The 27,003-nt window shown below is 41.0% G+C and overlaps 1 protein-coding gene across 1 annotated transcript in view; it reads right to left on the bottom strand.

Annotated features, from left to right (window-relative positions):
- Nucleotides 1–17,846, bottom strand: part of PAPOLA (poly(A) polymerase alpha) — a 59,115-nt gene extending 41,269 nt beyond the window's left edge. The window contains exons 1-3 of the mRNA XM_032837314.1: nt 17,607–17,846; nt 3,102–3,275; nt 2,441–2,507 (exon numbers count right to left, since the gene is read on the bottom strand). Coding sequence (XP_032693205.1) covers nt 2,441–2,507; nt 3,102–3,275; nt 17,607–17,614 — 249 coding nt within the window. The 5' untranslated portion in view covers nt 17,615–17,846. The remainder of the gene's footprint in view (nt 1–2,440; nt 2,508–3,101; nt 3,276–17,606) is intronic.
- Between the last annotated feature and the right edge of the window lie 9,157 nt (nt 17,847–27,003).

A 27,003-nucleotide genomic window follows, 5' to 3' on the forward strand; every position in this document is an offset into this window, starting at 1 on the left:
AGGGATGACTCCACTCCTCCAGGAACATACAGGAATGTCTGGAGACATTTTTAGTCATCATCTAGAGAGAGAGGGCAGGTTTACTAGTAAATCTAGTAAAAAGGGGTCAGGGATGTGTTTTGCTTAAAATCTTATGATGCACATGAGAGCACCCTAAAAAAGAACTATCTGCTCCCAAAATATCAACAGTGTCAACATCAAGAAATCCTGTATCAAGTCCTGAAACTAACCATCTGGAGAAGAAATTCTCTCTACAAAAGGCAGATACAAAAGATCAAAACTTTCTCTAACCAACTCACTACTAATGGTTAGGCTATAGTGGAAAGGACATTGATAAAACCCAACAGGAATAAGTACTACTTTCACTCATCCTAACACATTTTCTTATGGCAGTAAAACCAGCAGGAAGAACTGTATCAAGAATTACTGGTTAAAGAAACTTACTGAAGTAAATACCTGAAACAAACTATCCATGAGGCAGTATTCATGTTTCACAATAAATAAATCTAAGTTTTGGCTTTGTCTACTTGACTATGGCTTTAAACTTAAACATTTAAAAAATGCCATTAAAACAAAGCTGTATTTTCTGGGATGCCTGGGTGGCTCAGTTGGTTAAGCCGATGCCTTAGGCTCAGGTCATGATCCCAGAGTCCTGGAACGAGTCCTGCATCGAGTCCCGCATTGGTCCCGCATCGGGCTCCTTGCTCAGCAGGGAGCCTGCTTCTCTCTCCCCCTCTGACTGCTTGTGCGCACTCTCTCTCTCTCTCTCTGACAAATAAATAAATAAAATCTTTAAAAAAAAAAAAAACTATTTCCCACAGAAGGTTAAGGAAACACTAAGTTCAATAAATGAGTAAAAAATACTTTAACTTGGACATCTGCTGCTCAGCTCAAAAAAAAACCTTCCTTTATGAAATCTCATTCATGGGGCGCCTGCTGGCACAATTGGTTAAGGGTCCAACTTTTGATTTCAGCTCAGGTCATGATCTCAGGGACCTGGGATCAAGCCCCACATCCAGGCTCCGAGGGAGTATGCCCAAGATTCTCTCTCCCCCTCTGCACCGCCCCCCAAATCTTTAAAAATAAATAAAAAACAAAATCTCATTCATATCAGAAATTCTATCAGTGAGAAACCATATAATACATGGAGTTCCCCATTTAGAACACTCCCACTATTTTAATCAGTTGCTTAAAATATATATATGCTGTTTCAAGAAGACAATATTATATTGGGACGCCAGGGTGGTTCAGTTGTTAGGCATCTGCCTTCGGTTCAGGTCATGATCCCAGGGTCCTAGGATCAGGCCCCATATCAGGCTCCCTGCTCAGCAGGAAACCTGCTTCTCCCTCTCCCACTCCCCCGCGCCGCGCCCCCCCCGCCCGCTTGTGTTCCCTTTCTCGCTGTCTCTTTGTCAAATAAATAAATATATAAAAATCTTTAAAAAAAAGTATAAAGTTGACTAAAATCGAAACACTTTCTTCTTTGTTAAACCCCTCTCTCAAGTTTTCTTCAATCCCCGGTTCTCTTTCCATCAATTTTTCAAGATGTATTATAGATTAAATATGTATTTTGTACTGCCTGGGAAAATTACCACTATGTAAGCAATTTTTTTAATATAAACTCTACCCCCAACATGGGACTCAAACTTACAACCCCAAGATCAAGAGCTGCACCCTCTACAGACTAAGCCAACCAGATGTCCCTATGCAATTTTTAAAAATGGGTCAAATGAATCCCATACACAGCTCTAAGAATACATTTCCTTTACCGGAAGCCCAGTCATGGATTCATCAACTGTATGTATGATTTTTCGTAATAAAATTTTAGGAACTCAGAGAATATTATAAAAAACTAAGGAGATACTGAGTTTGAGAGTTTACTATCTGCAAACCTAAAAACTGTTCAATGTCATAGGTTGCTTAAAAGGTAACAAGATTCTCAAATATTTAATATACATTTTTAAAGCACCTCTTCAGGCACTATCTATTATTTCTGTGAAGCCTAAGTAATTATGGAGTTTCAACTTAAAATACTGCAACAAAAAAGTATTTATAAAATCACTGAATTCAGGGGCACCTGGGTGGCTCAGTGGGTTAAGCCGCTGCCTTCGGCTCAGGTCATGATCTCGGGGTCCTGAGATCGAGTCCCGCATCGGGCTCTCTGCTCAGCAGGGAGCCTGCTTCCCTCTCTCTCTCTCTGCCTGCCTCTCTGCCTACTTGTGATCTCTCTCTGTCAAATAAATAAATAAAATCTTAAAAAAAAAAATCACTGAATTCAGATTTCCCTGCTTTCAAAATAATTAGAAACAATCTAATTCTGGTATCAAATAGTCTAAAACGGACTTTGCATTAAAGACTCTAAATTCACTCTAATAAGAACAGCTTAAGACTGCTGCTGCTCAGCTGACAAATCATTTCATATACAAATAAGTCACCTTACCTTGCTTTCACTGATTTCTCGTATCCACTCTTTTACCAGGTTATTTAATTTTCCCAAAATTAAAATCCTGTTGATAGAGCAAATATCAATCAAGTATCAAGTTGTTTCATTACTAATTAAAATGAAAATCAGTTTTCAATAGATGGATCCCTAAATTTTAACCGGTTTTTAAGCTTTCAGAAAGTATACAGTAGTTTACTACAGGCACTGTTACCCTGGGTAAGGCATTCTTTTAGCTGAGTAAGAATTTTCCTTCTGACAATTCTGTACTGTAATAACTAAAAGCATCAAAAATCAAAAGGGAATAAAATTCACTATAGGAAAAAAGTTTCTAGGCTTCGCTCTTATACAAGACAGATTTCAGGGAATATTCTGACTGAGTAGATAATGCCTCAAAAATTACTTTACTGAGGTGCCTGGATGGCTCAGTGGGTTATGGCTCTGCCTTCAGCTCAGGTCATGGTCTTAAGGTCCTGGGATCGAGCCCTGGCATCGGGCTCTCTGTTGAGCAGGGAGCCTGCTTCCCCCTCTCTCTCTGCCTGCTTCTCTGCCTACCTGTGATCTCTCGCTCTGTCAAATAAAATAAACTCTTAAAAAAATTAGTTTATTACACTGATGAAAAATTACAAATTAAAAGAAAAATATGTATGTGTGTATTCACCTGCGCTGCAGTTCCTCTTCCTCTTCAAAAACCCCGAAGGGCTTCAGAGTCTCAATTAGTTTCTGTGTAAGCAGGCAGTCCGTCTCCTTGGGGGCTGCTAAGCTGATAGGAGAGGTGATGCCATAGTGCTTCTGGGGCGGCTGTGTTTGTTGTGATCCCTGCGTTGTAACTGGACTACAAACAAAATTAGATAAAATTACTGCCGAAGAATTTCTACAATTTGAAACAAACCATTTGACTAGAAAAACTGCTTTAATAAAATGCATTTCTAAACACAGTTGGTTCCCTGCCATACTCAGAAAGACTCCTTTCAAAAGACATCTCAGAACAAAAAGTAACCAGCCAAAAGCAAGTGACCAAAGAGAAAACTCTGTATCTCTTCCCACTCCAAGGACTTTTATCTTTGTCATTAACTAAATACTTAAATAAGCTGTAAGAACCCAGATCAAACACACTGGGAGAGAAAACACAATCTAGAATACGGTGAACTGAGAACCTACTTCTTGAAAAGAAGCCATAATCTGTTGTATCGTTACTTCTAGAGCAATGATAAACACACTACAATTAATAAAGTAAAAAAACACACACTATTTAACCAATACAAGAGACTACACAAATAGAATTTAGTATCTGACTCACAGGGAAAAAAATTTATAAAATACAGGGCAAATAACAAAGATAACCTGCAGAATGGGGGGCACTGTAGTCACACACTTAAACTTATTACACACTTCTGGTGAGAGACTGGCACTTAACAGTGATGCTAATCTAGAAGTAGTTTTCCCCCACTTTTAGAGAAATTCCAGATGTTTTACAATCAGTGGGATTTTACTGTAACTAGTTAAACACAAAAAGGCATGGCATGCTTGAAACGCTTTAGAAAATTAGACTCGAGTATTTTTTGATGAAACTCATTCTTGTCTCTTATTCTCTGTTAAAATAATTGTAAGTCAATGGACAAGAGCTCTAAAGATAAGTAGCACAATTATTATTTAAAAACTAACAAGTCAAATACCATACAAAATGAGGAACGGACTAGGAACCTATTTCTCCCATATCTGTTCCTTAAAAAGTTAAAGTGTTTGTTTTATATACACACACACACACGCCTACTTTTCTTTCCAAGTTCTAAGTATGTAATTTTTTTTATACTGAAGAGAAAAAAATAATTGAGGTGCAATAATCTACTTAAGCAATAATATGCCAAATCCAAGAATCCTATGCATGGAAGTTCCATTATGCATTTAATACCTGCCCGCTGGGTTCTGGTTTATACAGTGACTGCCGGACAGTGTTCTGGACGGCATCCGTCCTTCTGAGAGCAACACGGAAGTAAGAACGCCCAGAAACTCACACCGCTTGTTTCCAAGTCCACCACTGGTCTGTGTATTCTCCGGTCAATGTTTCCTGCTCTAGTTATGCACTTTCTCAATTTTACTCCAGGTTTTGTAGTAACATTTACTAAATAAATATGTCAGATATATTATCTGTTGCAGCAATTAATTCATTTTAGATCCTTCCTCCTACTCCTGTAACCTAAACTACAAAGCTATACAAAGGCTATGCTAATTCCCAGAGCTGGGAGTCCACATGAGCATCAAACACTGTCTCAGACTAAATATCTTACATTAATGCTCTATTTTTCAAATTTAGGTAGCATTTTCTATGATTAAAATATACAAATTAACCTAAGTGAAAATGCATTCATGTCTTGGTTAGTACATATTGTCAATAAAGTTACCATCAGGTTCCATAAAAGTGACATCAAAAAGGTAGTTCTTGGGTGCCTGGGTGGCTCAGTTGGTTAAGCAGCTGCCTTCAGCTCAGGTCATGATCCTGAAGTCCCGGGATCCCACACTGGGATCCCACATGGGGCTCCCTGCTCTTCGGGGAGTCTGCTTCTCCTGCTGATCTCTCTCCTCTCATGCGCTCTCTCTAATAAATAAAATCTTTTTAAAAAGGAGGGGGGAGTAGCCCTCAGGGCACCAGCAACCAGGTAGCCACCAGGCAACCAGCTGCATGGCTCAGCTGGTTAAGCCTCTGCCTTTGGCTCAGCTCATGATCCCAGAGTCCTGGGGTCCAGCCCCGCATGGCACTGGGCTCCCCGCTCAGGGGGGAGCCTGCTTCTCCCTTCTCCCTCTCCCTGCCGCTACAGCTGCTTGTGCTCTAATAAATAAAATCTTTAAAAAAAAAAAAAAAAAGTAGCCCTCAAAACTGCCTAACCATTTGAGAATTCTTCACACCATACATACTGATTTCAGATATATCAGGTATTAAATGAAAACATCACACTTACCACATACCCCAAAGTGATTATATTCTCTCATATTTTTCACTGCTTCATATGAGTTTCTCCAAGTAAACTAGAACCCTTCGTGACTACCACAGAATTATGAATACCTTAATAAATGATTTTAACATGAGTAGAGCCAGAAATGAAAACAAATACAAGTTCATTCTAGCTAGACTTGGTTCAAGCAAGGCGAGATTTCAAGTCAAGTGTGAACTGGATTTGTTTTCATAACTTCAGGTAAAATAATCCACTCTAGTGGAATGGTTTTTGTTTTGAGGAAGTAATACATTTCTCTACATTCATTCCATTCTGAAGGGGTTATATCTATTACCAGTTGAGTTGGGTCATCAACAAAATAGGAGTACTCACTCTCTGTGAGGTTAAGGCTCAGTTCTCTTTTCCAGTTTTTCTTTCTCAAATATTCAGGTTTTCCACTGTTTCACAAAATAACAATGCTTGGAAAGGTCCTATCTACTTCAAAAATATCACCAGAATATTAGGATACCGACTCATATTTCTAAATTCACACCAAGTCTGCTCACCCTAATTTGAAAAATATGTTGATTTCTAGGAGTTTCCACATTAACATTTTGATGGGGAAACAAATCAGATGCAAATTACAGCTTTTTATTTACTTTATTCAAAAAATCATCACATAATCTAAAATAAAATCATATTTATTTGCCCCATCTAATTCAGGAAAGAATTACATATACAGCCTATGTCTACACATGTATACACACAGAACATGTATCTAACTCAAGTACATATATAAAACATACACTAATTCAAGAACACTTATCAAAAAATAAAAATGAGTCAAAATCAAGTAAGAGAAAAGAAATACAAATTCTGAAAGTCACAAGATACCTGTGCCTCCAATAAAAATGGCTTAATTTTAACTTAAATATCTGGACTAGAAATTACAAGCTACCATATGCACTTTCAGTGTCCAAAATGTCCCAAGTAGAAAAGCTAACCATGACTGTAAATGGAGAAAGTGAAGTTTTCCATTCAATTTTAGTATTAGAAATCAAGTGGAGTGATAAAACAATTTAAGGATCTTTTATTTGCTATTCTAACAAAACAAAAATACACATTCAATACTGAGTAATTTAAAGGATTCTGCTTTATAGAGCCTCTCCTAGAACAATACACCACACAGCTATCAACCCCAAGAATGCACTTCTTCCTCCCATTCTCAAACACATTAGATATCTGCCCCATCCATCACTTTCTAGTCATTTTTTAACCAGCATTTAGTTTTCTTTAGACATGACTCTATTTTAACAATGAAATCCCACAATTACACAAAACAAAGAAAAAACAGACTAGATAGAGAGCTACAGTATTTGTGATTTATTAAAATTTCTTTCGGGGTTTTTACTATGAAGAACATTCTACGTGTGCTTTTCCTGTGCCTGAGATTTTCCATCTCATGAACATGATTTATCTTTACTTTCAGGATACTCTATGAATTCTCTGGGTGAAACTGGTGGCCATCCAACAAGTTCTCTACTCTACAACAATGCAATTATCACTATGTAAGAACTTGAACTTGTACCCTAATTTCTTGCTGCTTTATATCTCTATCCTTATTTTTCCTTTTCACCCAACCTTTAATGCAAAATATTTCGCTGGTTTTTAACGTGTGACTAAAGCATTCTGTCTTAATCCTTTCTGGATTGGAATAAGATGTAAATACATCTTATTTATTACAGTACATATATGAATTTTGCCCCCTCTCAAAATCACACACACACACAAAAAACCCACAGCAAAACATTACTTCCCCCATCCCAAGTGTTTTGGTGAGTAGAAGAGTGGCTGGCACCGGGGGGGGGGGGGGTGTTTAGTATTTTCAGAATTCTTCTCTCAATCATGGAACACAGCATATTTTCTTTACAACATTTAAAATATTTAAAATATTTTCATTACAGAAAGGCTTACACAAGACACGTACCTGTTTTTGCCTTTTTTTTTATTTAATTTTATTATTCTTACTTTTTTTTTTCTTAAGTTTTAACATTCTTTGTAACAATTCCACTCCAGCTACTCTAGTTTTAACTCCTGGCACCTTGTTCTCACTCCTCCTTTCTCCCTTATCATGCCAGTCCACCATTCATTCTGCTACCAAGCACATCTTCCTTAAAAACCTCCATGATTGGGGCACCTGGGTGGCTCAGTGGTTGGGGCCTCTGCCTTCGGCTCGGGTCATGATCTCAGGGTCCTGGGGTCGAGTCCCGCATCAGGCTCTCTGCTCAGCAGGGAGCCTGCCTCCTCCTCCTGTCTCTCTCTCTGCCTGCCTCTCTGCCTACTTGTGATCTGTCTGTCAAATAAAAAAAAAAAAAAAAAAAAAAACTTTAAAAAAAAAAAAAAAAAACCTCCATGATTTCTGGTAGCGGAATTCAAAACTCTTGTCTACAAAGCTTGCTCTCAATTCAGAAGCAATCTGATAAAGTAGTAAGACAGAAAGCGGGCCTGATTTCACAACTACTAGTTATAGATCACTCTGGTTTCACTTCTGTCATTGTCCTATTATTATCTCTAAGTTGTACCTCCAAGGATTTACCTTAGAATTTATCCCTCTCCTCTACACCAGATGGTAAACTAGGAATCTAAAAACTTTAGCACATCTGTAACACTGAAGAACAGTTTCCAAGCCTAGGAAGTTTTAATCCAATGCTCAGAGAAAAGTCCACCCTTTCCCCATGTTAGGCTGTGCGTAACAGGACTCTAATTAGGATAAAGATACGTAGAATAGCACATTTTTGTGAAGTTAGTGTGTGACTGCAGGTTGCTTATTTCAGCTATATATTTATTTCCAAAGTCTAGGCGTCTAACTTGGTACAAGTATACTCTGAAATACCGAGAACCACTCTGGTACAGTAATTATAAAGCTAACTCCAATAGTATAGTTTAAGTTCCCATGATTTGTTGACTGCAGTTTAGTGGCCATATATTCAGTCAAAGTATGATCAATCTTCAGGTAAATGATACTAATAACCATTTCGAGTCATTGAGGTAAGTACAGAACGCTCTAACAGATCTGCTTATCCGCTGTAAAATCTAAATTCCAGGCGCCATGGTATTTCAAAATACTGAAGAACCAGAAATACGAGAAACGTCACCCTATTTTCAGAACCATATTTAAGACCCACAAAACTCAAAAGCCACACAGAAAAAAATTTACCTACATAAAAGTATTCCAGCTTTTATATAATAAAAAATATCATAAGCGAAGTTAAAACAAATTAACAAGTAAAGAAAATACATGCAACCTATCCCAAAGAGTAATAGTCTCAATGCATAGAGTTCTTAAATCAACTAAAAAAAAAGTTTCACTGCACATCATGCAAGCAAATGCGGACAACTATTTTCCTGTCAGAATGCAGAAAAACAAAGCTGATATACATATGGTAAAAATGAAAGATTATAAACCTACAATATTGATAATGGTGTAAGAAAATGAGCACTCTTATCCATCACAATGGAAATGAACATAATTTTAAAAAGCAATCTGGCAATATTCATTAAAATTTAAAAATGCATGTATCAATTTTAAAAGTTTATGTTCCACGACTTCACCTCTAGCAATCTATCTTCCAGAAATAGTAGGACACAGGAGTCAAACCAAAACCCTGAAGTTGGGAGACATGATCTTTTTAATTCACAACACAGTTTCAATACATGAAATATAACAAAAAATCCAAGTTTTTAGCCGCTTGTGGGATAGGGATACAATTAAGACAAGTCAAATATGGGCCCCAAATCCTGTACAGCAACAATAAACTTGAAATGAGCACTGCCTATCCCAAGGTTATCCCCTATGTGTGGGCGGGGGGGGGGGTACAAGTAGCATGATTGGTATGTGTAAATATCTCTGTGACTCCACAGGTTCCAGAATTTCACCCTTCTCCTAGGAATAATACAGAAAGATGTCCAAGGTTGTTCACTGGACCACTGTATACATTGTACTAAGTGGAAGCCACCTAAATATCCATTAATGTGACTGGTTAATTACAGTAAACTCTTGAAACATAACACTATGCCATATAAAAAGAATGAAGTGATTATTACATGTGGTAGCATAGAAAGATGCAAACAATCTATCAGCTGAAAAAAGCTGTGGAATATAATTATGATAACAGTATTGACTGAAACCTCAAAATATTCCAGGTAGCATGTCAAGCACTTTACAATTGTCCCAATTGTTCCTAACAACTGTACTATTAACTGTCACCATATTACAGATGAACAAAGTGGGGAAACAATGGCTTATCTAAATTTACTGTGCCAGGGTAAGAACCCAGGCATCTAACCTCTATGCTGAAGTGCCTTTATACATCTTTCACAATGCACAGTTTTATATATTCAAAAATTATTTGTTTTTGTATCTACATAAAAATGCACCAAGAAGAACTGATAGAATTTCTACTTTGTACTTTATAAAGGTTTCAACTTGTTAAATTATTTTTAATTAAATATTAATGATGTCATACAAAAGGTGAAAATCATCTAATTCTACTATGTATTCACCATTAAATAAGGTTAGTGATAGTAAGGAGCCCAAAATCATGCCCTAAAATTACTCCCTGGCAGCAAGTCACACCAAATAAATGTTCAATTTAAAACAGTAATTAGCATTTTGATGACTGGACTTTAAAAATCAGTTTATGCTAATCAAAGCACATTATCTAGAAGTGAAATAAACAAGACTTTAAAAAATGGATTTTTTTCCCCATGCAACCCTGCAATGAGAAATAGTAAATACAAAGCAAACCATGCTTTATTTATTGCTCCAGAAAACTGCTAAGGCAGTTTTCAAGGTTATCAAACCTCATCAATCCAGTTTTTCAAAAAACACCTTTGCCTCATATAACTTAATTTTGCCAGAAAGTATAGCATTTATTAGGTTGAAATTTACTGAACTCCTAAATATGTATGAAAGACAACACTAAAATCAGGAATACAAAGACAGTCTCTGTTCTCAGTGACAATCTCAGATTTGGTCTGGGATTCAGATCCTTAAACAAGTGCGAAGTAAAAGCTTAAAACAAATACTACAGAACCAAAGAATTAAGGCTATGCCAAAGAAAATCAGTAAGGAGGTGTGTACTCCAAACGGCTTTAATGAGGGGTAGGAGGGAGGGCAGTCTAGGCAGATGACAAACACAGAAAAGGAAAGGACAACAAATCACCAATGGTGTTTTCTCAAATAGTTAATGTTTAATGACTCTGCATCCCAATTTAAACAAAGCTCATACTACTAATGAACCCGTCTCCCATTATTGGGCATATGGAATATATGCTGTGGCCTAAAGCTAGCAACAAAGTGAAAATTCATAGCTACCAGCCTACTGAAAACACTTTTATAACTTTCTAGTTTTACTTAAGTTAGAATTGAAAGCTTAACCTGTCTGATGGTCTTCTTTGGAAGCAATCAGATAAATCACAAAAACATATTTAATGTAACAATTCACCACAATATAATTTGCTGTAAAGAGGCCTTAACCTTAAACATAATGAGCCCACTGGATTTAAGCAAGAAAGGACACCAGACAGAAAAGGATTAAGGGTCTGAACGTGTATTGAACATTAATTCTTAACAGAAATAATATCTCTTTCACAAGAAGTTTAACATAGGATGTTTTAATTTTACTAGTAGCTTAGTCCAGGCTATAACCAAAACAACCTATCTGATCACTAAGGAATTATACAAAGAACACTAATTCACCTGCCACGTGCTCTGTGTAAGTGATACCAAACATACTTACAACCACCTCACTATATTCTTAAAATATGTATTCCAGTTCAGTCAGCCAGTATTTAGTAGGCAGCAGTAGAGGGCCCAGTAATAATTTATGCTCAAGGGGACTAAATTATGATGACTCCCAAGGCAGAACTCTGGAAATGCAAGGTTGATTGATTATGCAGGGAAAGCGTACTTGTTATTCAGTTATAAAAATGACCAAGTTATTCTTCCTTCCTTCCTTCCTAAGGGCACTTCCAACTGCCCCCTTGCCCTCTTTCTCCCAAGGGGCTAGAAGAAGTAAAAAACCAGTACTCATGCATCAGTTTGCCAAATACAACTTGAAAATGAAGAAAATCCAAGAGAATCTGAAAAAGTACAAAGATGTATTAGAATAGTCAAAAATATGTTGTCATAGTATCGTAACACATTAACTCCAGGAAATGCAAGATGTTTCTGATGACCGAAATGACAGAAATACTTTAACAACCCCAAAATTATAAAAGCCATCAGAGAATGCAAGAAGCTGGTTTCTGGACAAAACATAGAATACAAATTTGAAAGACCATTCTGTAAGAGAAGAGGTAGAAAATAAAGATATCTAGCAAAACCCCTCGTCTTTTTCCTTTCCCAAATCCTTACATTTCCACAAATGAGAATATTATATAATTCTGCAGACCTACAATGCAAAGATTAAAAAATAACACATTCCACGGAAGGCAGTGGTCACAAAATGAGAGTGCAGAGTGATAAATCTGTATGTGACTTTAAATAAATAAAGCTAAAAATACATTCTAAGATTTTAGGTTTTGTAGTGTATCACTTTACATGTACTATATGTATATGATACATGTCATCAGTTAAAAAAAAAACGGATTCAAATATTCTACACACAAGAAATGTGATCTTAAAAACTAATTCTACTTAAGACATTTATTTTTTTTTAAAGATTTTATTTATTTATTTGACAGACAGAGATCACAAGTAGGCAGAGAGGCAAGCAGAGGGAGAGGGGGAAGCAGGCTCCGTGCTGAGCAGAGAGCCTGATGCGGGGCTTGGTCCCAGGACCCTGGGACCATGACCTGAGCCGAAGGCAGAGGCTTTAACCCACTGAGCCACCCAGGCGCCCCCCTACTTAAGACATTTAGACAGACTCCAACTGAGCTGATGAAACATAGTTCGCAAAAGAGTGCACAGGAGATGGTATATATATGAGCAGAACATGGAACCCGGGCTGAAGCAAGCCCCAATCCACAACTTAGGCACCCTGAAGACCCTGGCCAGGTGACTCCTTCAAGCCTTAATTTAACCAACTTTCTTTTCATTTACGTTATTTGGCAGGGAGAGAGCGAGGGAGCACAAGCAGGGGACAGCAGAGGGAGGGGCGCACTCCCGCTTAGCAGGGAGCCTGAAGCGGGGCTCAACCCCAAGCTCATCATGACTGCGCTGAAGGCAGACGCTTGACAGACGGAAGCACCCAGGCACCCCTCAACTTCAGCAACTTTAAGGGACTAATACCTCCTGCCGTGCGCCCCGTAAACAACAAACTGAGGACGCGCCGTCACTTACGAGCTGCTGAATAATCAGAAGCAACGAACACACAGGACAAAGCGACAAACCAAAAAGCGCCTCCCGCCCCAGCGAGATGGGAAAGAGCAGGAATCCAAACGCTTCATCCGGCCGGAAGGCTTTCACCTGGGAGGCGCGGGCAGGCCATGGGGGCGACAAGGGAACAGGGACTGAGAGGTTCACAAATGATTCCAACACCGTACCTCCTAACTCCTCCATCAAAAAGCATGAACTGAGAACAGACTTAAGGTAATATTCCACATTCCAAAGACAGAGCCAACACTAATTGGGCAACAAGCAATTCATTACAAAATCTCTAAATCCTGAAATCTGAAAACCAAAATCGCTGTTAGAAGTTACCTTCCCTAAAGGTTATCCAATGCATTATTTTGCACTGACAACAACAACAAAATAAATCTTTAAACCACATGTGTGTCCATCCCTCCAGACTGTCCAAAAGCCACCCGGAAATGCTACAGTGACACCACCACTGCAAACAGCAGCTTGGAGCGGCACTTAGCTGTTCCTGTCAGGCCGCAATTCTCAAGATCTCAAACTGTTTGGTCACAGACTCCTTTTACAACTCTTAAGACTCACTGAGGACCCCAAAGATCTTCTGCTTACATGGATTATATCTGACAATACTTGCTGCATTGGAATTATAACTGGAATAAATTCTTAAATGTTTATGTACTTAAGTAAACAAGAACTCTATTACATGTTAACATAAATAACTTAAGACTGTTTTCCAAAACAAAAAATTTAGATACTAATCTCACTGTTTGACATGTTTGCAAATCTCTTTAATTACCACTTAATCAAAGACAGCTATATTCCTCTATCTGCTTCTGCAATCAATCCCTTTGACAAGTAGCTTTGGTAGACACGTATGAAAGAAAACCTGGCAGGACACCCTCCTAACTGGAAGAGCAGTTCAATAACCTTTACAAATAATTGTGGATATTCTTCTCTGATGCTACACCAAAACTCCACAAGTGGTATTTTTTTGAAGATTAATTACAGTATCAAAGTTGAAACCCTATCAATAAACCCCTTATATTGCTGCATGAAAATCCATTGGTCTAGGGGCGCCTTAAAGGTGGAGCCTGTGACTCTTGATCTCAGGGTTGTGGGTTCGAGCCCCATGTTGGGTGTACAGATTACTTAAAACTAAAATAAAAAAAAAAAACACATTGATCTACACTGCACTTTGAATATAACTTTCACCAATATACTTTTATTTCATCAAAATTAAGCTTATCTTCCAAATATTGACACATTATTACAAAATATATTTTTTAAAATGGTAAAATTAGTATCACACTACCAATCTAATCAGAAACATTTTTTAACTACCAGGAAGCTATCAAGCCCACAATTGACAGAAACAAGCCTTCCAAAATTTTAGTTTTTATCTTCAAATTTACTGGCCACCAATGCTGTCAGCTGTTTTCCTTAAAGAGACAGGCTCACTTCATTTTCAGGAAAATGATAAATGGTCCAAGTGTCAATACCCACGGTAGGTACATCATCTGTTTTTTAGATGAAAGAACTCCACAAGAGAAATACTAGTTTAGCTCACAAATCAGACATGTGCTTTTTTCAAAACAACCACTGTACTTTTTAGTATACAGTTTTACGTGTACTTCCCATTTTATCATGGCTTATGTAAAACGTAAATTCGAGTCAGGATTCATTAAAATTAATGTGTTTTACCATTTCATCAAGAAACTTTTAAAGTGTGTGTTACATGTGTAATGAAAAAACACAATGACTACTAGTACAATATGGTGCCTCTGCCTCGATCTGTCCTAAGGCAAGAACAGCATCATCTACTACTGCCTTCATACCATCGATGCAATGTTATTCGAGTAAAAAAGACATAACATTTCAGCACTACTATGAAAACAGTTTCAATTTTTTTGTACTCCTTAAAACGATCTGAGATCCCCGGGGTTCCACAGATCACAATGTGAGAATCACCGGTACCCATTACCATCCCCCAAGAGGTCCCAGTTCTACCTGCTATGACTTCATGAAACTGATTCTTTTTTCCTGACAGCCCCAAATATTTGGGAGAAAAGCTACTGTCTCCCCCAAGTCTTGCTAAATATCTCTTCTAGTAACTTAAACAACATTCTATGAATGTGGTATAAGTACTAGGTCACTGAGGATGGTTACTCTCCTCAAAATCTTTAACTTCAACTTGTGACAGTCAGAACTCAGCTGATACAAATAATGGATCTATCCAGCACAGTAGGGCAGAAATCAGAATACAGTTCCCAGAAAGGCCTTATACTCTATCAATGCCACGAGATTCTCAAGAAGGATAATCTTGCCAGGATACATCTGGCAACATCTGGAGACATTTTTTGGTTGTCACTACTGGAGAGATGGGGGTGTGGGGGTCCTGAAATCTAGTGGGTAAAGGCCAGGGATGCTATTAAACACCTTACAACACAGAGACACCCGCCTTCAAAGAATTATCTGGCCGTAACTGTCAACAGTACCTACCAGAGAAGCCCTGTATTAATGGATCCTAAAGACTAGCCAAATTTTTGGAAGTTTCATCACCACGGCTCTTAAATCATACCAGCCTTTCAAAATTATACATAATATTACATATGAGTTTTAGACAAAATATGAGCACTTACTTGTTCATAATGTTGACCGGAACTTCAACAATCTATTTTGATTTAACCCATTCTGACAGCTCAACAATCCCACCCACATTTAACAGGACAGGCATACTAAAAAGCAGGTGGAAATCAAGCACGATAAGCCTGGAAATCAAAATTCAAAACTTCAAAGAAACGAAATGAAAGGCAATGTGACACCAGAATATGAAAAACAAAGAAAGCTGATTAATGAGGAAAAAGGCCTATTTAACTAGGCAGTCTGGTATTTTTGTTGTTTACTTAAAAATATAGTATACTTAGGGTTAAAAATGAGAGGGACAGCTAATGAAAAACTGGGCATACTGTTCACATTTCAAAAAACACACTGGAAAGCCAATTATCCAAGTGTGAATGTGCTGTCTAACCTGTCTTCCATTTCATATATTTGAACTTCCAAGAAAATTTATGCTCTTAGGCCTTTATAGAAAATGTACACCTCCCTTCCTCAAAGAAGGCTGGGAAAGGATAGATATAAAAGTATTTTTATTTTCTAGAGAAAATGATATAATTATCTTTTATCTCTAATTAAAATACAACTGTTAAGTTGTACATTTCCTATCGCTGATCAAATTTTAATACCGACACGATCATCACAAAGTTGCTTTTCAAGCATAGCAATAAAATGTGAGCTAACACAAAGAAGTCACATGGCATCAACTAAAAAACATTTACTTATTTTAAATTCGGCTGAACTGAAAAATGCCACACACAAAAAATCAGTATCCCCAGTGTCTTTCTACTCATAAAAGGATGAATGAATCAATTAACAGGGATCTTGTAGATAAGATTTTATATCTGCATATTTATTTAAAACCAAGTAATATTGTCATTTGCAGAAATATGTTGACAGGCCTCTTAAAAATGACAGGAGTGGTTAAGGAGGAGGAGCATGAAATTCTTTTTAAAAATACCGTGTAAATAGCAATAGGTATCTTAAAGCCTGTGTCGAAGTTAGAGCCTCACCTGCGCACACGTACACGTACAGAGACACATAAATAAAACTAAAACCATAACCAGTAATATCTGCGAAAAAGGAAACTTAAAAAAAACAAACAGATAAACCTGAGGTGCTGTATTAGGTGTCTAGAAATCATAAAACCTTTATTTTGGACATAAGTAAAACTTCGAGTGTCAATTACACGGTTCATTTGGGGCCTACAAAGAAGAAAATTCGGTCCCTCGTCTCAAAGGAGCACGCTTGCACCAGAATGTTCAAAAATGGAAGAAATGCAGTCTCACATTTAGGCCTCTCCACCGCTGGATACACGCAGGGAAAAAAAGCTGTAATCTACTGTCGATCCCAACAACGAGTACTCAGATTACATCTCATTCTTCGAAACAGAACACCAACTTTTTAAAAAATGCTGCAAGGGTAAGAAAGTGTAAGACGCACACCTGGTGAGATGAGAAGGCAAGGACGGACGAGCTTTAAGTCTACAATCAGAAAAATTCCAAGCACCACTGGAGACGGGGAGTGAAGGAGGCAGGGCACCTCCGACCAGCCCATCACAACAGCACAGACAGCAATACCCAACCCAACGCGCTGCGGAGGACACCCTGGCAAGTGCCCCTTTGCCGACGGTGGGAGGCCTGGGGAGGACTGGGCTGGTTCCGGGGGCGGGGGGGGGGGGGGGGCGGCGAGGCTTCCAGAGAGCGAGGCTCGTCGCTCACAACTGGGCTTTTAGCTAGTGCTCGTGCGAGCTCGGGCGTGGAAGTGGGTTCACTCTGCGCACGATGTGGGCATCTTGGAGACGGGAGGGCGAGAGGGACGCAGCGGAGGCAGACCAGGAGGAGAAGCATCGAAGGGAGCCGGACAGACGCCGAGAGTGAACCTGAGCGCGGTGTGCAGACCCCGCAACCAGCCGGGCCTGCCTTCCCCGCCGCCGGGCATTGTTTTTCCTTTCTCTCCCCCGCCCCCCGGCCCCCGAGCGGGGCGGAGAAGCGAGGGCACTCAGGTTCAGGTTCCCCCGCCCGTTCCGGAAGGGGAAGGCCCCCGGCCCCACGGCCGCGGAGCCAGGAAGAGGTGGGGGGAAGCGGGAACCGAGCACAAGGGAAGTGCGGCGGCGAGCGGGTGAGGAAACAGGAAGAGCCCGGTTCCCGCCTGCCTCCCCAACGGGGCGAGGGCCCGGCTCTCGCGCCACCCCTTCCCCCCTCCCCCGACGCCCCCAAGGCCCCGCCGGCGTGCGAGAGAAAACAGAATACAAATCACTTACAACGGCATCGTCTCCTGCGCCGGCACCGCCCAGTCACTTCCCCCCCGCAACCGCCGCCGCTGCCGCCCTGGGCATGATCCACTGAGGCGGGAGGGAGGGGGGGGCCTGCCTCAGCCCTGGGTCCAACCCCACTCCCGCACCGCTCCCGCCGCTTTAAGCGCTTCTCCTCCTTCCCCTTCGTCCTAACATGGCGCCCGAGCGCTACCACAGCAACGTTCTAGAACTGCTGACGCCGCCACGCACGCCGTGCGCGCGCCTGCGCAAAGGCCACCCGGCGCCGCGCAGCTTCACGGGAATGGTAGTTCGTGAGGCGGGCGGAGGTCGGGTAATTTCCGCCCCAAAGCCGTCGCGCTTCCGCGGTGGGCGTGAGGTGTCGGCTAGCCGAGGTGCGGCAGGCGCTGGTGGCTGTCCGTTCCTCGAGCGGGGACGCTCCTGTCGCCGATGAGCACCACGCGGCACCTCACAATGAGCCGCCGCTCTCGCCGCCGATGTCGCAGCTGCCGCACCTCCCCTCGAACGGCGTCATTGGCGGCGCTCGGCGGGGACCCAGGCGCCCATGCGTGCCGGGTGAGCCGCCCGAGCGCTAGGCTTGGGGCGCGGCCGCTCGGGTTGGCGCCTTGGGTGGCCCGAGTTACTCGGCCTCTTCCTGCTGTCCTGCGAAGTGAGAGTAAGACCCGCTTCCGGGGGCCGTGCGGACTGCTGCATGTGTTGGTTGATGCAGGGCAGCGCTTAGCCCGGGCTGGTCGTTGGGATTCCCCCTCCCCTGTTAGACCGAGGTCCACCCCGCTCGGGCTGTTGGCCGACCTGTCGACCAAAGTGTGTACGCAGGCGCTCAACACGTGTTTGTTGAATGAATGGATTTGCGGGGCAGCGCTATGATGACACCGAGTTCTGGAACGCGAGCTGATTTTACCAGCGGGTGGTGTCCTCGAACCTCCCGGTAAAGCTGCCCTGAAGTGGAAGGATCGAGGGCAGGAACCATGGGGATTTTAGCCCAGACTGTTCTGCAGCCCTCTTCCGTCCCTGGGGTGGGACCTAGGAGCGTGTTCGCCCGCCCCAGCCAAAGCTGGAGTCTTCGTGCCTGAGCCCGACTCTGGTGCTCAGACCTTCCCTCTGCTAATTAGAACACGTTCTGAAGTGTCACACGGAGGGTTTACGGAGGGGCGGGAAGGAATTAAATAAACACGGCAAGGATAAAGTTCTAAATTATTTAAGTAGGTTAATATGGACTTGTATAACCTCAGGAAATTGGGCAAAGGACTTACCTGCTTTCACAGAACATCTAGTCTGACAAGCGGTCGAGGCATAAAGACTGAGTGGAGGAAGCACAGGACCTAAACCTGTACTGTCCCGTGCTATAGCCATTTGTCACGTGGGACTTTTGAGCACTTGAAATGGGCCTCGTCCGTTTAAGATGTAGCGTGAGTGCAAAATACAGATTTCAGAGATCTCCGTAGGAACAAAAGAATGAGATCCCTAACTGATCTCATTTTATAATATATTTATATTCATATATTTATAGGTAATATATCTGCGTTTTGTATTCATTACATGCTGAAATAGTATTTTGGATATACAAAAAAAATTCATTAAAGTTCATTTCATCTGCTTCCTTTTAAAACGTGGCCACTAGAAAATTTTAGATTATATGCATGGCCCTCATTTCTGTTGAACAGCGCTGTTGGGAGACAGACTTGTCCTTGATTCTCACTTCTGCTTGTTCCCTTACCCTCTTGTCATCGAGGTGGTTTTGGTTGGGAACCCAGTAGCAGACCTGCCCTTAAAAGTTTGGAAATCTGAGATCCAGAGAACTCAATAAAATACGTTAAGGCTCTGATGTTAAAATTTGCTCATAAAGATAGGCACTGATGATGTATGTTACAGATTAGAGAATGGGCACTTCTTGAGCTTAAGGCTGTCCTCCACTTGGCATCTCAGAAGGCAGTGAAAGAGACAGGGTCCTTGAAACCTTTGTGCTTTCAGTCTCCAGGTGCTCCACACCGATTTTGTTTGAGCCTTCTCTAGAATGAGACAGCAAGATAGTGCAATTAACGAATATTTATTTAGTACCTGGAATGTGCTAGATGCCATGTTACTTGCTGAAGACAGAAGGAAGTAGACTTGTTGGTGGAATCAAGGTAGATTTCCCAATGTGACTTTAGAAATGTCCTGATAGGGCACCTGGGTGGCTCAGTCGGTTAGACATCTGCTTTGGCAGAGGTCATGATCCCAGGATCCTGAGATCAAGTCTTGTGCTGGGATCCTTGCTCAGTGGGGAGCCTGCTTCTTCCTCTCCTCCCCATTCATGCTCTCTCTCCATCTCAGACTCTCAGATAAAATCTTTTTTAAAAAAATATAGAAATATTCTGGTAGATATATACACTTTTCAAATCTCTATGTTATATACCTGAAACTAACAGCATGTGTCAACTACACATCAATAAAAAAAATTTTTTTAATAAAAAAAGCTTGACCATTAAAAATACACTGACAGAAAAGTTAGGATTTAGTAAGGGAACAGGAGGAGAAGGGAATAACAGGAAACAACTTTAAAAAAAAGAAGTAAAGTACAAATAGCTTAAAGTTTATTTGGAGACAGTGAGACTTTTGAAGTAACTAGACCACAGATACGTGGTGGGAATGAAGCTGCCAAGGACTGAGAGCAGATAATGGGGGGCCTTTGTGTAACAGATCGTTGTGCGCCTGCCACGCACCATCACTGTGCTAAGCTGGGAGATCACTTCCCACTTTGAAAAACAGTCAAGATCCCTGACCCAGTTAGACCATATTTTCTTGGGAAGTGGGGGGCAAACAATAAACCCATAAACAGACAAGGGAATTACAGGTTGCATTAAGAAACATGAATAAAATAAACCAGGTAATAGAATTACGGAGGAGGTCAACTTTAGGTAAGGTGGTCAAACAAGGCCTCGCTTCGAGACCTGGAGCCATCGAGAAGATTCAGCTTTTATCTTTGTTTATGAGTGGGGGTACCATGGAAGGTTTGAAAGCAGTGATGAGATCACATCTACGTTTTCAGAAAGATCACTCAAAAGGTAGGAACAAATTTGAGCTGGGAGAGCTTTTGAAGCTGGAGGGCAGTGTAGTTCTTGCCAGGGTTCAGGTAAGAGATGCTGCTGCTCGAAATAAAGAAGGGACTAATTTCAGAGAGATTTAGGAGATGTAGTTAATGTGAATGAATGTGAGAGGGGAGGGAGAGGAAAAAGACATGATTTCAGACGTTCTAGGGAGGGTGACCTAGTGGAGGGAGCTACCAGTGAATAGGAAACAAGGGTAACTAACAAGGGTGAGTAGATGAGGTCATGAGAGTCACTTGGTATGGGTTTTTTGAAGTGCCTGGGGGTCCTTTAGAAATGCCCATCAGGTGAGCGAAAACATGTTTCAGGAGCTAAGTCAGGGCTGGAGATAGAGATTTTAAACTCTGAAAGTAAAAATTGCATCTTGGAGTCATGTTTCAGTTCACGGAAGGAAGGGCCCTCCGTACACCCAGTAACTACAATCGAATCCAACCCAAACTTCACCAGTGGGTAATAAGCTAGGCGTTCAGTATCCCCAACATTTAGGGTCCACCGAAGAACAGAACTTGAGCCAAGGAAAGTGGAGCGTGAGATAAAGCCAGTGACTAGTATACCGGGTTAACACAGGACCCCTATTGTTAGCCTTGCCTTGCTTGTCCTCAGAGCCCTGCCCACTCCCTCCAGCTGCTGCCCCATCCCCACAGCCCTCACCCTACCACAGTGCCTGTGTTCTACTGACTACAGACACGGGGGATGGCACTTCCTACTGATGTCTTAAGCATCATTCAGATTGCATTTTCCACAGAACAATGTCATAAGTAGCGGGGAGTTCCTAAGCTGGTTCTCATAGGTCCATAGTGCATTCAAATTTAAGAAACGGACAGAAATGTTTTTGAGAACAGAACCTCTTCCTCTGCAGAGGAAGAGACACAAGAGAGAGAAGGAACAAGCAGGGGTAGTGGGAGAGGGAGAAGCAGGCTTCCCACTGAGCAGGGAGCCTGATGTGGGTCTTGATCCCAGGACCCTGAGGTCATGACCTGAGCTGAAGGCAGCTGCTTAATGACTGAGCCACCCAGGTGCCCATGATATGGAGACTTTTATCCCAATAATAAACTACAATAGATTGATTTGGTGACTAATGATGCATATGTTTTAAATTTTTTTAACCAAGTAAGAGACAACTATGGAGAGCAAACAGGGCTGATGGAGGGGAGGTGGGATGGGCTTTAAGGAGGGCACTTATGTTGAGCACGATGGGTGTTACATATAAGAGATGAAATCACTAAATTCTTCTCCTAAAACCAATATTACACTATATGTTAACTAGAATTTAAATAGATATTTGGGGGAAAAATTTTTAACCAAGATTAACCGAATTGATGAGTCCCTCAAGTAAAAATAGTAGCACAAGCACTTCATCTAATGCGTATTATATCCTTGAGCTATCTTTTCTTTAAATTCTTTTAAATTCCTTTTAGATCTTTGTTAGTTTACGTTTTAAAGAATGTGTCTGCTAGGGGCTCCTGGGTGGCTCAGTCAGCTAAGCGTCTGCCTCCATGGTCATCTCCTGTTGATTGCATCTCCTATCGATCCACCAGAAACCACCCCCTTCTCTGACTCTTCTGCACCCTAGTCTCAGCCACCGTTTCCTCTCTCTTGGGTGTTGGGGGCAGCCTCCGTGCTCTTCTGCTTCTGTTTGTGCTTTCCTTCCATTCATCCTCCATACAGCAGCTGGGCTTTGAAAACATAACTCAGATTTTATCACACTCTCACTATAAAATAAAAAAATATATATATCAAACCCAGTTTAGTGGCTTCCCATTGCTCTTAGAGTAAAACCAAACTTGACAGTGGCTTACAAGGGCTCGGTGACCTGGCTCTTGAGTTTCCCTCTAACCTCATCTCAAACTCTGCCCCTTTCCTCTCTGCGCTTCCACCCAACTGGCCTCTTTTCCTTAAACATGCTCAGCTCCTAGGGGCGCCTGGCTGGCTATCGGTTAACTGTATGCCTTCGGCTCAGGTCATGGTCCCCAGGTCCTGGGATCGAGTCCCGACTTGGGCTTCCTGCTCCACGGGGAGTCTGCTTCTCCCTTCCCCCCTGCTCATGCTTCCGCACTCGCTCACTCTCTCAAGTAAATTAATAAAATCTTTAAAAATGCTCAGAGCCTTCATGCTTATCCGGTTTATTCTGTTACCCTTACTAAAATCTAAACTCCGTGAAGATAGGAACCCTAAGCGTATTGTTTGAAAGCCGAAAGCACAAAACCATGCCTGGCACATATTGGCACTTAAGAATTAAGTTGTTTCTGATTCTTTAAAGACAACTTAGATTTGCCCAGTATTTCCATTCAGTTATTTTTTTTTCCTTTCACTTATTTTCAATTCTGTAATTAATCTGGCTAAAACAAAAACAGTTGGTAATTATCTTGGCATGAGCTGTCATAACAAAATACCACAGAATTGGTGGCTTAAACAATAGGAATGTGTCTCTCACAGTTCTGGAGGCTGGGAAGGCCAAGATTAAGATGCCAGCGTGGCCACCTTCTGGTGAGGACACTCATGCTGGCTTGTAGATGGCAGCTTTCTCACTGTACTCCCATGGCAGGGAGAGGGAGTGGGGGAGAGGTGATGGGAGGGAGGGGAAGGAGAGGGAGAGGGAGGAAGAACAAGCTCCCTGGTGTCTCTTAAGGAGACCTAATCCTACTGGATCATTGCCCCACCCTTAAGACTCTACTTAACCCTAATTACTTCCTTAGAGGCTCCATCTCCAAATACAGTCACATGGAGGGAGTTAGTACTTCAACATATGAATTTTGGGACATTCATTCAGTCCATAACAATGATCATCTCAGGTTGCTCACTCCTAGAAAGTAATGATGCATCTTCAATGGTACTGGTTATTTAGTGCTGTGTAACAATTTGCCACAAATTTCAAACTAAAACACACATTTCAAAAAATAATAAAAAACACATTTATTATTGAACAGTTTCTGCGGGTCAGGAATTTGGACATGCCTTAGCTGGGTCTTCTGATTCAGGGTCTCCAACAAGGCTACATTCATGGTGGGCTGGGGTGGGGGTGGGGGTCTCATCTGAAGGCTCAACTGTTGAAAGACTTAACTTCCACACATGTTTGTTGGCACGATTCAGGTCTTCAGAGCTGTTGGATTGAAGGTAGCAGTGTCCTGCTGGCTGCTTGCTAAACCATGTGGGTCTCCAACAGAGCAGCTTGCTTTATCAAAGCATGTAAGCTCAAGGCAAAAGATTCTGCTAGCATGATTTCATATAGTCTTAGGTAACCTAAGATCTGCTGGATTCCATGGGAGAGAAGCAAATCCTGTGTACCACCCACACTCAAAGGAAAGAGAGTACACAAAGGCATGAATACTGTTAGGCAGAGATCACTGGGGGTTATCTCAGAATCTGCCATCCTTCTCCACTAAACTGACTTTGTATATAACACCTAATATTGTATGGTACCCAAAAATGCTCTTAAGTAATTTGAATGGCATTTTGATTAATTTCAATTTTTTCACACAAAAGACTAATTTTTCTTTTTTTTTTTTAAACATTTTATTCATTTATTTGACAGAGAGAGATCACAAATAGGCAAAGAGGCAGGCAGAGAGAGAGGAGGAAGCAGGCTCTCCACGGAGCAGAGAGCCCGATGCGGGGCTCGATCCCAGGACTCTGGGATCATGACCTGAGCCAAAGGCAGAGGCTTTAACCCACTGAGCCACCCAGGTGCCCCAAAAGACTAATTTTTCTTAATGTGAATTCAGATGGCATTTTTCTTTCCTAAACTGGATCTCGGGAACTCTCTGGCTATGAACAGGTCCGCATTTTAAGGAGTTCTTTTGTTTTGTTTTGTTTTGTTTTGTTTTTAGCTTTTTGTTTTTTTAGTTTGCGATATATGGTATATTTCATTTTTTAAAAAACAGAATACCAGTTCCTTTTAAAAAGATGATTAAAGTACAATTAAACAGTAACATGTACAAGCATGAAGGCCTTTGTGCTTACCCCCGCATAACACTGCCTATTGAACTGTATCAGTTTTTATCCCGTGCACACTCTAATGTCATTAGTACCTGAATCAAGATAGAGAAAATGTTCATTACCCCAGCAGAATAATTCTCTGTCGTTATCATCATCACTGCCACCTGACCCCTATTTTGACCTCTCTCACTACGGACTCGTATCTGTTTTTCAACTTCATACACATGGACACACACTATTCACCCTTGTGTGTAACTTCTTTCACTCAACAGTATGTCTGTGAGACTTTGTGGAGGGAGTGACAGTTCATGCTTTTTCATTGCCGTGTACTATACTGTCACTGTATCTTTCTCCTATTGTAAATATCACAGTATATCTTTCTCCTCTGAGGGACATTTGGGTTTTTTCTTTCCAGTTCAGGGCTTTTATAGTAATGTTGCTTGAATATTCTTGTACGTGCCTCATTGTAGACATAAGCACTCATCCCCCTTGGGCGTATACCCAAGTGGAATTGCTGGACCGTGTGTGTACACATGCTTAGCTTTGGTAAAGTACTCCCAAAGACTATCATAGGGGTAGTGCCAATCTGTAGTCTGCCAGCAACATGTGTGTGTTCCCATGGCCCTACATCCTCCCCAACACTTGATGTAAAGTCTCAATTAATTTCCGCCATCCGGCAACATTGTGCGGGAATCCCCCTGCAGTTTTCCTTTGCATTTCTCTGATGATTACTGCCCTTAAGCACTTGTAAATATGCTAATTGGTCATTTGGATATGCTCTTTTATGAAGTGGTTTCTCAAGTCTTCCTGTTTTTAAATTGGATTGTCTTACTAACTTTGAGGACTTTTTGACATATTCTGAGTACAAGTCCTCTGTTATATATCTACTGCATATCTGTGCATATCTATGTGTATGCATTGTAAATATCTTCCCAGTTCTGAAGCTTGGCTTTTTACTCTTTTTTAAAAAATATTATCTAAGTAATCTCTACATCCCACGTGGGGCTCAAATTGATGACCCCAAGATCAAGAGTCACACACTCTTTGGACTGAGCCAGCCAGGTGTTTGACTTTTTTTTTAATGTTACTTATTATTTATTTATTTGAGAGAGAGAGAGAGAGAACATGCACACCTGAGAGCTGTGGGGAGGGGCAGAGGGAGAGGAAGAAGCAGACTCCCTGCTGAGCAGGGAACCCAGCGAGGGCGTTGATCCCAGGACCCCGGGATCATGACCCAAGCTGAAGGCAGATGCTTAACCAACTGAGCCACCCAGGTGCCCCCTGACTTTTTACTCTTTCAGTGTTATCTTGACAAATCTTTGCCCGCCCCTGGGTTATGAAGAATTCCTCTTACATTTTATTTAATTCTAGAAGCTTTATTGTTTTGACTTTCCTGTTTAGGTCTATGATCCATCTTAAAATAATTTTGTGTATAGTGTGAATCAGAGGTCAAGGGTTTAGGTTTTTTGGATTTGGGGAGTTTTCTGGGGGGGTTTTGGTTTTTTGGTTGTTTTTAATGCAGGACTCTCCAAAGTGACCTGCATCATTTGTTGAAGAGACCATACTTTTCCCCCATTGAATTGCAAAGGTGAATTTGTTATAAATCAGGTGATTTATTAATGTGTGAATCTGCTTCTGGACTCCTTATTTTCCACTGATCTTAATCACTGTGACTTCATTATGAGTCTTGCTGTCTGGAGAGTAAAGTCCTCCAAGTTTGCTGTGGTTCCTTCTGTCTCTGCTAGGTTCTTTTGCATGACCATACACATTTCTGAATCAGATGACCACTTCCCACCAACAAAGAAAAGAAACACACTAGAATTTTGATTAGGATTGCATTGACTCTACAGATCATTATTTGGGGGAAGAATTGAAGTATTAACAGTACTGAGTTTACAAGGCATTAATATAGTTTATTCCTCCATTTCATTTTTCATTACTATGAGCAGTGTTTTATAATTATGTGGAGGTTTTACACATCTTTTTTATTTTTTTATTTTATTTTATTTTTATTTATTTTTTTTTTAAAGATTTTATTTATTTATTTGACAGAGATCACAAGTAGGCAGAGAGGAAGGCAGAGAGAGAACGGGAAGCAGGCTCCCCGCTGAGCAGAGAGCCCGACGCGGGGCTCCATCCCAGGACCCTGGGATCATGACCCAAGCCGAAGGCAGAGGCTTTAACCCACTGAGCCACCCAGGTGCCCCTACACATCTTTTTTAGATTGGAGCTAGGTACTTTATTGTAAATGATACCAGCTCTTTTAAGTAATATAGGAATAGGTCCATCCAAACTATAGTTCTACAGAGAGGATGCTTAGCAGTGACAAGCTGGACTGCCTAGATTTTAGGGGAAAAATTGCC

Source organism: Lontra canadensis, unplaced genomic scaffold (genome assembly GCF_010015895.1).
Source record: "Lontra canadensis isolate GAN:19392208 unplaced genomic scaffold, GSC_riverotter_1.0 scaffold98, whole genome shotgun sequence".
Classification (NCBI taxonomy): Eukaryota; Metazoa; Chordata; class Mammalia; order Carnivora; family Mustelidae; genus Lontra; species Lontra canadensis.